Source organism: Petaurus breviceps, unplaced genomic scaffold, assembly GCF_028583685.1.
Source record: "Petaurus breviceps papuanus isolate PSGF00001 unplaced genomic scaffold, PetGlider_PUasm1.0 37, whole genome shotgun sequence".
NCBI lineage: Eukaryota > Metazoa > Chordata > Mammalia > Diprotodontia > Petauridae > Petaurus > Petaurus breviceps.
This window is the reverse complement of record NW_027186296.1, coordinates 19254910-19267537: the sequence shown is the minus strand read 5'-3', so window position 1 is coordinate 19267537 and position 12628 is coordinate 19254910. Positions and strand designations below refer to the sequence as shown.

At 35.9% G+C, this 12628-nt stretch overlaps 1 protein-coding gene across 1 annotated transcript in view; it reads right to left on the bottom strand.

Annotated features, from left to right (window-relative positions):
* Positions 1–279: 279 nt before the first annotated feature.
* The window catches only part of USP8 (ubiquitin specific peptidase 8), a 75335-nt gene continuing 62986 nt past the window's right edge, over positions 280–12628 (bottom strand). Inside the window, exons 14-20 of the mRNA XM_069098041.1 lie at positions 12304–12566; positions 9189–9401; positions 7226–7436; positions 5601–5837; positions 5048–5190; positions 1362–1494; positions 280–1184 (exon numbers count right to left, since the gene is read on the bottom strand). Coding sequence (XP_068954142.1) covers positions 999–1184; positions 1362–1494; positions 5048–5190; positions 5601–5837; positions 7226–7436; positions 9189–9401; positions 12304–12566 — 1386 coding nt within the window. The 3' untranslated portion in view covers positions 280–998. The remainder of the gene's footprint in view (positions 1185–1361; positions 1495–5047; positions 5191–5600; positions 5838–7225; positions 7437–9188; positions 9402–12303; positions 12567–12628) is intronic.

The window sequence follows — 12628 nt, the reverse complement described above, 5'->3', positions numbered from 1 at the left end:
ATAAGGATCCCTTCAGGTTGCATGTTGATTTAGTTTTAAAGTATAACACTATGTGTTACTGTATTTTCGTTTATTTTGTTAAATATTTCCCAATTACATTTAGATCTGATTCAGGCTGTACTCAGGAGTATTGTGGGCTACGTGTCTGACACCTCTGGCCAAAACAAACTATTAGTTGAGTGAAGGCAGTAGGATAGAACATATACTGAAGTACTTAAGGATCTTCTGTGTTACATCAGACAACAGAAAACTTCAATCAAGACAGAACACTTAACAGCATTTTGGGATTTAAAATAATTTCCTCATTGGGATTTTAATGCAGGTGTACATGAAATTTATATATTAAAAAATTAAAGAAAAGTTTCATTTCTTTTTTAGAATAAAGTTTAAGTGCACAAATACATCCCAAAGCCAACATAAAAATAGCTTTGCTTTGTTGTGTCTCTAAAAAGCATTTTAGTTATTTAGAACAGGCAAAGAAAAAGCAATCCTCTGAGTTCTAGGCTTCACGAAAGGATTTTTTTTTTAAAATTATATACATAGGTCTGATGTGCAAGTATGCAATAAATATATACACATACATTCCTACCTGCTTTACATCATTCTAGAGTATTCACAGTAGAATCAAGCTGAGGGTTAGAAATGTGAAAAGGCCATAACAGTGAAAAGAAAAATAAAGTATACAATGGGGCTTAGGCCAGGATAAGAAGGCTTAAATGGACAGCAAATAATGAGTTATAATTTAATTTGGGAGTAGACTAAAAAAGTTGTTTTGAAATAAGTAGAATCTATAAAGGATGCTTACTGTAATATTTATTAGATGTTGTCAGCTTCCTGATAAAGTAGTAGCACTGACCTGAAATATTTAGTTTCAGTAACACGGCTCTCACTCTTATGTCTTTTAAATGGTTGTATATAACTACTCTGCATCTTACTATGCATTTCTAGAGTTGTGCTGCTGTGCCTTTACAAAAGAGCTAGCTTTCTACACAGTCTTCTTATGTGGCTACATCTGTTACTCGCTGCTCCAGTGATGTGTAGAAGAGGATGTATGCTGCCGAGGATCTCACAGAGGACACGGAGATGTCAGACACTTCGTGATCATCAAACTTAAACCATCGTTGTCTTGCAGCATTTTTACAGTAGGCAGTGTAGTGTCCTCCGTCCAGTCCTCCATAGTGATTCTGGAATCAAACAGACATGAAGCCAATTAGGAAAACTCACAGTACAAAGCATTACGAGTTTTCCCATTGGGTTAGAATGAACGGTTATAGCCACTACCATTAAAAACATAGGGGGCTGGGTTTTTTTTGTTTGTTTTAAAATCAAAGGTTTAAATTGAAACTTAACGAAATACTTACTGAAACTGAAAACAGATTGTATTTCTTCAAATTATTCTTTGGACCAATAACATATTGTGATAAGTCAAGATTTTCTAACGGAAAATCTACAGATGTTTGTAGTTTTTGCTTCCATCTTCCATCATAGGAAAAACTGCAGAACATAATATTTTTAACAGTTAAATAGAGCATGTGAAGCTCATAGGAACGTTGTTTTAGACCTTTCTAAGTACTTATCATATCTTATTTCCATATTATAGTTATTGATGTCTGCATCTTATTCCCTTTCCCCAATTATATATATTCTATAAAATTATATATACTCTATAAAAGTATGGACTTTATCATAGCCTGATTTCCTGTTTTTCCCAATGCCTAGTTCAGTACCCTGCATGCAGCAAGCACCTAATCTATCTACTTATCTGAACAAGCTATTACTAGGTATTACAAGTTAGACTTAGGCATAATGCAAAGTCCTACAGATCATTTTGAAAACTCCATTTCCTGTACTATTGGTCACCTCAATAATAAAAAGAGACATCATCATCAAACTTTCAGAAAGGAACTGAGGGCTGTCCATTATCCAAGCTTCCTTCTGCAGGATAATAGTCTAAAACTGCTGACTGGGGGACTGAGTTCAGACAATACCTAATACAATTCCCCTACTTCAACCTTGTTCACCTTATTCAACAAACTACTCCTTGGGTAAACTGTTTTGCTATGCATAATATAAACGTTGGGTACTCAGAGGGCAAGTCACTGAGGTAAGTTCAAATGATACAAATTTTATAGACAAGTAAAATAAAGCTAGTGGATGTTCACAAAATTCTTTTTTGATAACAAGGAGTGTTTACTCAGCATCTATAAAGTATTCTTTACTCAACGTCTATAAAGTATTCTTTATAGAGCACAGAACAGTGGTGTGGGAATTATATAGGTCAGACAATAATTCTGATATGATTTCATTTTGTGAAAGCAATGTTCAAACATGAATACTTATGCTAACACTGAACACCTGACTTGATGAAACAAGACTGAGCTAATTTCACTACCTCTTTGTTACTTCTCTATCAAATGAGAGCTGGATTTCATGCCACACACAAGTGTTTCATTACTCTCTTCTGCAGTGTTCTTAATTCTGTAGTTACAAGATTACATATTATTCCAAGGAAACATAAAAAAGCTGTAGCTCTTTAACAACACAAGTCAAAATTTTTATATTTTTTTTTGCTTTTTGGAGGGCAAGTGGGGTTAAGTGACTTGCCCAAGGTCACACGGCTAGTTTTTGTGTTAAGTGTCTGAGGCCGGATCTGAACCCAGGTCCTCCTGACTCCAGGGCCGATGCTCTATTCACTGCACCATCTAGCCGCCCCAACACAAGTCAATTATTGTTAGAGATTTTGAAGGGACTACTGTTATGAGGAAGTCAAGTATTTTAAGGATTATTCAAGACCACAATGAAACAGGATCAATGACATCAAAGAATAAAGGAAAGACAGGCAAAAACAACAACAAAAAATTGCCAAAGACTGACACTATCGATGCGACACTATCGATGCAAAATAGTCTAATTAATTCTTAGAAAACAGGCAAAGATTTTCCAGAGAGACCTGGAAACTGAAGTTCGGCATAGGTTTCCTGAAGTTGTAAAAACAGTAAAATCTGCTAAACACTGCTATGAAGAAAAAGTTTGTCATGGGCAAGATAACAGAAAGATCAGAATGCTGAAAACTGGAAAAGTAGCTTTTAATTATGAAACTTTTTTTTTTTAGATAAGACTGGTTCTGCCTATCTCTCCTAGGCTGGAAATGTGGGGAGCTATTCAGTTTTTATTCTAATACTGACTGGCACAGGAGCTTTTGTTTCCAACCTGAGCCAATTTATTCCTATTTAGGCAACCCTCATGGTCCCTTTTCTTGAGGCTGGTCACCATTTAAATGCTGAATTTGGTGCAGATACCCAGTTGGCTCAAGCCCCTGCTGCTCAGAGCTACTGAACTCAAGAGATCTGTTACCTTAGATTCCACAGGTGTGTGCCACCCCCACTCAGCTTTGAAACTCTTTTGTTCAATCAAGATTTTATCTATTGTCATAGAAAGTCCAAGTGAGTCTCTAAAATTTGGGAACCTTCATCAAACTGTAAAACACATGCCCCCCAAATGGGGGATTTGTGACTTTCACTGTCCTACGAAATTACAGAAATTTTCACCATAAATGAAATACTGTAATGTGATACTTTACCATGCCACATGGTATAAAAAGGTAAAGAAATTCATTCAAGCTATGGAGATACACATGCTTCAAAAGGCCTTGGAAGATGCCTGATTTAAACTCTACTGAAAATCTATACTCTATGCCCAAAGGGCTACAAAACTCTGTATATCCTGACCCACCAATAGCACTACTAGGTCTGTATCCAAAAGAGATTAAAAAAAAAAAAAGGAAAAGGACCTATATATTCCAACATATTTATAGTACCTCATTTTGTGGTGGCAAAGAATTGGAAATTAAGGGGATATTCATCAACTGGGGAATGGCTGAACAAGTTGTGGTATATGATTGTGATGGAATACTATCATGAAGTAAGAAATGTTGAACAGGATGATTTCAGAAAAACTTGGAAAGACTTACATGAACTGATGCTAAGTAAAGTGAACAGAACCAGGAGAACATTATACACAGTTACAGCAATACTGTACAATGATCAATTCTGAATGACTCAGCTATTTTCTACGATAAAATGATCTAAGACAATTTCCAAGAACTTATGATAAAAAAATGCTATCCACCTCCAGAGAAAGAACTGATGGAGTCTGAGTGCACAATGAAGATTACTATTTTTTTTTAACATTCATTTTGGTCTGTGTTTTCTTTCACGATATGACTAATATGGAAATTTCTTCTGCATAACTATACATACACAAACTATATCAAACTGCTTGCCTTCTCATGGAGAGGGGAGGGGAGGAAAAGAGGGAGAATTTGTAACTAAAAATTTTTACATGCTATTGAAAATTTTTTTTTAAAAATTTACATCCTAGACTCAAGGTTAGACCTGTAAAAATGGACTGGTCATTTAAGGTAACTTAATATTCTATGTCACAGATGTATGATTTCACGATGAAGAATTAAAACGTATGTCAAAATTTTTTGAACTCCAAACCAAACAATGTAAAACAAGCGAGTATAGAAAAACAATGTACTTTCCACATGTTAAATTTTTTTGTAGGAAAGAGTTATAAGGTTTATTAGATAAGTAAATAATACATTTAATTATTTTACTTTGTCCCAATTAATTTGCACACCAGTGTATACATTGGAAGATAATTTAATAATAACGATAGCTAACATTTATATAGCACTTGTATCAGGCACTCTGCTAAACATTTGACAAATCTCACTGGATCCTCACAACCATCCTGGGAGGTAGGTATTTATTTTTATCTTCATTTTATAGTTGAAGGAAACTGAGGCAAAAGAAGGTTAAATAAAGCCCAGGGTTATAGACCTAGTAAGTGTTCTGAGGTTGGATTTGAACTCAGGTCCTCCTGACACCAGGCCTGGTGCTCTAATCACTATGCCATGTAGATGCTTCAAAAGAACATTTTCACTTTTCTGGTCACATAGTCCAATAAAGTAAAAAACCATCAATGTTCTGACCTGTATCTTTGGCTGATCTCACGGATGAACTTGCCCTCGTTTTCTTACCGTTTGAGATGTACTAGAAGAACAGGTGGTAACTTCCAGATTTCTATTTTTTTCATTGAGTCCCTTCGAGTTTTGCAATGGCTACAGTAAAATCTGTTGTTATCTGTAAGTTTTTCCTCTTTGGAAAATAATCTAAGGCAATCCTAGGAGAAAAGAAGTCAACTCAAAGGCTTAAGATAATAAGCATCATAAAAAAAAAATTCCCTTCATATCAGCTATCTACATCACAGTGCAGATATCAGGGTGTACCACTTTGGCCTCAAAATTACTGAATGTAAAATCAACACTGCAGGTTTTAAATCAAAATTATGTTTTCAGATGTTTTAAATTTGGAAATTAAGCACCAAATCTGAAAAATACACCAAAAGAAAGGAAAAAAAATCTTAAAATCAGACAAATTCCCAACTTTTTCTAATTCCTGAAGGCATTTGTAAAGTCAGAAACTTTTTTACCTGTAAATTTTATATGTATATATAAAATCCACTTTTGTGGATTTAAGCAGTTCCCTCAGAAATTTATAAACAAATATAAATGATTAGCAAAAGAGGCTTACCTGTAATGTACATTTACTTGTGGATGCTAGTGGTAAAGACAAATACATAAAAGCCTCAAATGTCCTAGACTTTTTGTGACAGGTGAGGCACTGTACTGTGGATTTGAACTGGCCCTGAAAAAGTGCAACGATAATTGACTCGTTGAGCTGTTTGTGCTTCTGCCAGGCATGTTCAGCTGCTTTGAAATCATCAAGATGATCATTATTTTCCTCTTTATGCCTCTTTCGGTTATCAGCCTGGAAATGAAATATTTAACTTGAATTTGTAGGTAAATGCTACTGAACATACTGACTGAGGAATTCTCAAAGGCTCTTTGCCATCTCCTCTTAAGTGACAGAAGATGCCTACACTGAATGAGGGGTTGTGGAAAACACTTAGCAAGACACTAATCCTTCAGTGTTTGAAATGAGGGGATTGGACATGTTCTCTAACGATCCCTCCAATTTTATAATTCTATGATGAAAAAAACTAGCCTGTTTTTAATTATTTAAAATGTACATTTAGATCACTGCTTTAGCAAACAACCATGATAATTTCCTATTGAATCTAAAAGGCCTGAGTTGTGAAAAGAACTCCTCCATCAAGCAACTCGAATTATCTGTGCAAAAATTAGTGAAAGTTATTCGTTTTAAAAAGATGATGATATGCAGTGAAGAGAGCACCAACTCTGGAGTCAGGAGGACCTGAGTTCAAATCTGGCCTCAGACACTTAATACTCATTAGCCATGTGACCTCAGGCAAGCCACTTAACGCCAACTGCCCTCCAAAAAGAAAAAAAAAAAAAGAAGAAAAAAAAAAGATGATGATGATGATGGTGAAAGAGATCCTCTTTGTGTGGAACTGACAAGCTCCATGCTCAGGTCATAACATATAAATCCAAATCCATATATACCATACAGGACCCAATCATATTGTAACAAACAGTACAAGGTAATATAAAGTCAGAAAAACAAACCTGAACCCAGGCACAGAGTGTAACTGCTTTTGGGAAAAAGTAAAAGATATGAGGATAGAAACATTGAGTTTAAAGTCAATTACGATCAGGATTTCTGCACTCAGGATTTTAAAGTATTCCTCTACACAAATTGGTATCCAGCCTGCAGCTGTTTTTCCTCTGACCTGTCATTTCATTGGTATAGGGTGTTCTCTACAAAGTCCTTCTATCAATACATTATTAATCACTTGTTATGAAACTTAACAGTCTTAGGGATTTGCTGGGGCCTTGAGAGGTTAAGTGACCTGTCTAGGGTTTCATAAGAAACACTCGAACCCCGGTCTTCCAGGCTCTATGGCGAGCCTTCTGTCCATTTCACATGACTGCAGTTACAATGCTACAGGGATATAATAGATAACTCTCCCACCAGATAAAAAGTAAACCAAACACATTATGACTACTGAAACAGCAAATTTCACAGACACAAAAAAGTAAGACTTTCTAACATTCAACAATCAAATACAAATTCTAGTATTTGACAAATCTATTTATTTTTGGAATACCTGTCCCAACATTAGTGCTGTCAAGACACCCCATCAAGCAAAATACATATGGATACTGGATAAAATTACAGTACTACTGAGTAATACAAATGAGCACTTTGCAACATTAAAAAATAAAACTGCTTACTTTATTCAAGTCTTCATGGAGTCCATCCATTAGGAACAGAAGCAATTCCTGTGAGTCTTGCTGGCTGTATCCTGAGAACTGGTCATTGATCTTCCCAATTGTGATTTTAAAATCCTTTGGACTGATATACCTATACTGTCCTGTCCACAGGGCCTTCATGATTATCCCAAACTCCTCAGCCACTTCTCCTTTATGCCCCAATAAATTTGACCTTTGCAAATAAAATAAAAATTATAAATAACAATTAAAATAAAGAATATGCAGGAGTAAAAAGTGTTACTTTAAATATCAAAATAAGCTGTTAACATATTTTAAAATATTTCAAATGAATTTATTAAACATTTTGAAAGCATTTACTATGTGCAGATAAAAATAAAAGGCTAATAACATTTATATGGCACTTATGTACAAATCACTCTGCTAGGCATTTTACAATTTTTGTCTCATTTGATCCTCACCAACAATCCTGGGAGGTAGATGCTATTATAAGAACCATTTACAGAAAAGGAAATTGAGGCAAACAGAGTGACTTGCCCAAAGTCACACAGCAAGTATCTGAGGATGCATCTGTACCCAGGTCTTTGTGACTCCAGGCCTGCACCCTATCCATGGGACCACCTTGATGATTGTTCTAGGTGCTGGGTGAAATGGAATTTACAGCCTAATATCCTAACAGGACATGACAACACAAAAGTCAGAGAGAGAGGTTAGCTCTAGATGGTGGAGGCCTTTTAAGGCCATGGAAATAAAATTCAAATTTTACTCATTAGCCAACAGGAAATCTCACACACTGCCATGTACTCTCTGATCCAGTGACAATAGCTTCCACAAAAAAGACATTCCACCTCCTGGCTCCAGGTCTTTTCTCTGGACACCTCCCATATCTGGACTACCATTCCTCCTCATCTCCACCTACTGCCCCCTTCCCTAGATTTCACTCACAACCACAAACCTATCTTCTAAAGGAAGCCTTTCCCAAGGCTTCAGGATGCTAGTAGTGCCAAACCTCTAGCAATTATTTCCTCTTTATCTTGTATATAGATTGTTTGTATATATTTGCTTCCTTGTTGTCTCCCCCATTGTGAGCCTCCTGAGGGCAAGGACTGTCTTCTGCTTCTTTTTGTATACCCAGCACTTAGTATAGTATCTGGCATATAGGAAGTAAGTACTTAAATGTTCACTGACTAGAAGATTTTGAGCAGAGGAGTAACCTGAAAAAAGGTATCTGTGGTTTAATGGAGACAGAAAAGCATCTGAGGACCTGGGATCAAATCTCAATTCCCTGCTGACAACCTCTGGCTGGCTACTTTTGTGGACTTTGGTTTTCTCATCTTTAAAATGAGATATTGATGCCTCTATATAGTCCCTTTCAACTCTAGATTCTAATAGTGCCCTAATCTCCAAGTGAGGAAGAGAGTCTGATACTGAAACACCTAAACATCAATACAGATGAATTTTTAGAACAAAAATATTTGTAAAGTCAAATTCCTAATACACTTTTCCCTTAACTGAGCTTTACTTTCACAAGAGTTTTATTTTCACCTCAATCTGACACAGACTTGAATTAGTGTGCCAAATTTATAATTAACTCTGAATAACTTATGCCCAAATCTTCCTTCTTTCTGCCTGATGGATAAGAGACAGGCTTCCTATTTGTGCCCGCCAAACTTTTCTTCTCTTCCACATTTCTAATCCTCTCTCAAAAGGGGGGGAAAAAAAAGATGAAATTCACAATACACCATTAAACTCAATTTTTTTCTCTTTAAAGATGAATGCTCTTGGGGTGGCTAGGTGGCACAGTGAATAAAGATGAATGCTCTGCAATGTGACTTGTCTAGATCTGTGTAAAGTTTGGTTCCATAGCATACCTTACAAAAAGAATAGCAAGCAAACTGAACAAACAATACAAAAATTTCATTCCAGACCGGAAATGGTAAAAGAAAGCTGTTTTTGTATTTTTTACCTGTTAATATCATCCTGATAAAAGTTTCTGTTGAAATAATCAGCCAAATGAGGAGCATTACATAGGCACTGTAATATTGAATTCATATAACAAGTGTTTCCTAAATTACGAAGTCCAGTGAGAGCTGGTCCTGATCCTCCAAACACAGGATTGAGATTACGGATCTTAGAGGCAGAGAGCCTTGAGATTTCAGCTTTGGGGTAGCATACTGGCCTAGGAAGGAAAATTAAGGTCCTTAGAATTATGTAAATCTGCATGTAAATTCAGTGGTCATGACAAATCTTATGTAAATTCAGTGGTAATGATTCAAATGGCAGTGACTCTGGCAACCTGAATAGTGGGTTAAACATTTACAAGGAAAGAGAGCCCCAAAGGTATGAGGAGTCTTCAGATAATAGTATGGATTCCTGACTTCTCTGCATCTAAGTGTGTTCTGAGATAACCCCCACCCCCACCCCCCAACAGGTAAGCCAAATTGCAGCTTGAGACATGTCAGAAAACCTCTGATGGCTCTTAGGAAGGACAACGTACTCAGAAAAAAAGACAGAATGGTTCTAACATTAGGAGTTTGTCTTCAAAATCTTTAGTCCTACAAAGAAGGTCGAATTTTAACAATATCTGCCGCCAGATGTTTGATACTGAATTCAGCCAAAGAAGATGCAACATAAAGAAGTGAAAGGTGACTGAAAAAAGGGGAGTATCTGTATTCATTGGCACCTATCTGTGTGACTAGGGCAACAAAGAAAAGCCTTGGAAGGGAGTCTTCACATATTATGGTCTAGTATAGGCAACTCTACTGAACTCTTTTTTTTCACATGCAATGTAACTGTATGACATTCATAAATGGCACAATCTTTAGCCACTGTTAAACTAATAGTTTAACAGAGTTAAGTCAGAATACAGGAACTAGTAAATGGAATAAATGCAAAAGAGCCAATTCATATTTTTTATAACAATAAATTCATTTGCCAACTGAAAACTTCAAACTATTTTACTTGGCTGTGTCACACACACACACACACACACACACACACACACACACACACACGTGCCCCACTTTGTTAAATAAAAACATTTCTAAAGTAGTTTTTATATTTGGGTGAAAATAATACTACAGAACTCTTTTGATATGTGCCTGAGAAGTGCCACTAAAGAGGTCATGAAGGCAAACTAGTTGTAACTCTTTGGCAAGAAAAGTAATTTCTTTTTAGACCCATCAGTAAAAAGAGAGTGGTGATGGAAAGTTAGAAAAAAGGATAAAGTGGAGAGCAAAGCTAAATTAGGTATAATCTAAGAAACTTGCTTTTAAATACATTTTTTGATCATTGTTTATAATTAGTCAGTTAATACTATGTGGTGAAGGAATGGAGTAAAACAAAGATTAGGCTCTAGGAAGTTACTATGTTTATGGAGTAGATCTGAGATCGCTTAGTATAGATACCCCCTAGACCAGCACTGATCACAACCCAGCTATGTCTTTTCACCATTGGTAAGTTTTGTCTGTGTCTTTCCATAAATTCATCACAAAGACTCCAACCAAACTGCTCAAGTCTAAGCATTTTGTTTGTGATTACTGGTATCTCTTAATACCATATAAGAATTCTGTCCTATTATTAGTCACCTAGGAAAGACCAAGGGAAGTCAGCTAATGTTAAAGTGAGAATTCACATCGTATAGAAAAGGAAAATGACAAATTCTGGAGGGAATGTGGAAAAATAGGGTCTTTAATGAATGTAAAGTAATAAACTGGTCCAACCATTCTGGAGCACAGTTTAGAACTATGACCAAAAGGGTATAAAACTTTGCATACCATCTGACCCAGCAATATTACTACTGGAATCTCTTACTACCATTTAAGAATTCTGTCCTAATATTAACCACCTAGGAAAGACCAGTGGAAGTCAGGTAACAAGAAAGAGAATTTACATTGCACAGGAAAGGAAAATAAATTTTGGAGGGGATGTGGAAAAATTAGGCCACTAATGCACTTCTGGTAGTGTTGTGAATTGATTCAAACATTCTGGAGAACCATTTGGAATTATACCCAAAGGTCTATAAAGCTGTGCACAAAAGTTTTGACTCAACAATACAACTACTAGATCTGTAAAGAGAAAAGGACCTATCTGTACAAAAATATTTACATTAGCTTTTTTTGTGGTGGCAAAGAATTGGAAATTGAGGGGATGCTCATCAACTGTGGAATGGCTGAACAAGTTGTGGTACATGACCGTGATGGACTACTATTGTGCTGTATGAAATAATGAGCAGGATGCTTTCAGAAAAACCTGGGAAGTCTTATATGAACTCACACAAAGTGAAGTGAGCAGAACCAGGAGAACACTGTGTATAGTAACAGCAATATTGTATGATGATCAACTGTGCGCTATTCTCAGCAATACAATGATCTAAGACAATTTCAAAGGACCCATGAGGAAAAATGTTATCAATTTCCACATAAAGAAGTGAACCCTTAATATAGTTTAAAGAACACTAAAAAAAAAATGTTCTTCATTTTTTTTTTCCAACATGGCTAATACGGAAATGTTTTGGATGACTTCATGTGTATAACTGATATCAAACTGCTTGCCTTCTCAAAGAGGGAGGAGAAAAAATGAATATTAAAATATAATAATATAAATAAAATATTAAATTTTTACATATAATTGGTAAATATTTAATGTAATAAATAAAATATGTTGAAAAAAATTTTAAAAGAATTCACACTATACTCTGAGAAAGCTGCTTAATGGTGATTCTCAAAGTAAAAACACAACATATGATTAAGAACTCTATAAAACAGTGATTCTTAAAATTTCACCTGGAAGCCAGAGTTTGCTTGTGAGGACCTCCAAGTCTGAAGGCTAATTACCTTCTTATACAAACATTAAAAACAGTGATAATGATTGTTTTATTTCTGGTATGAAAAACTTGCATCAGAGTGCTCAATAGTGTCATCAAGACCAGCACCACTCTTTCCATTCTAATACCCTGCGTTCATTGTAAATGGTACACATAACAAAGACTTTTGAACCCCATGAAGTCAAAACACTGCATCTGGGAACCATTGCATGAAATCTAATGATTATCCTAGTTTATGGTATATGGATAGGCTTACTTGTTTTCCCGATTGACTGCTGGGGTTACTGTTGCCTTCTTCTTTTCTTCTTCCTGAATGGCCTGGGTTATATCTGGGGAGGAGTAGGAACGCTTCAGTTTGGAAGGTTCCCTATCCCGCTCAGCAGGAATCTGTGGCTTGGCTTTATGAGTTGGAGGGGTAGAAGTAGGAGCAGATGAAGGAGCCATTTCCGGTGGATACATATGAACACTGTTGGTAGGTGAATGGTAATAACGAAAGGTTCCAGTGATTGGATCAAGGAACTTAGATGGAAAAGAAAAGAAAAGGTCAAAAAAGCCAAACTACCATTCTATAAAGCTAATTC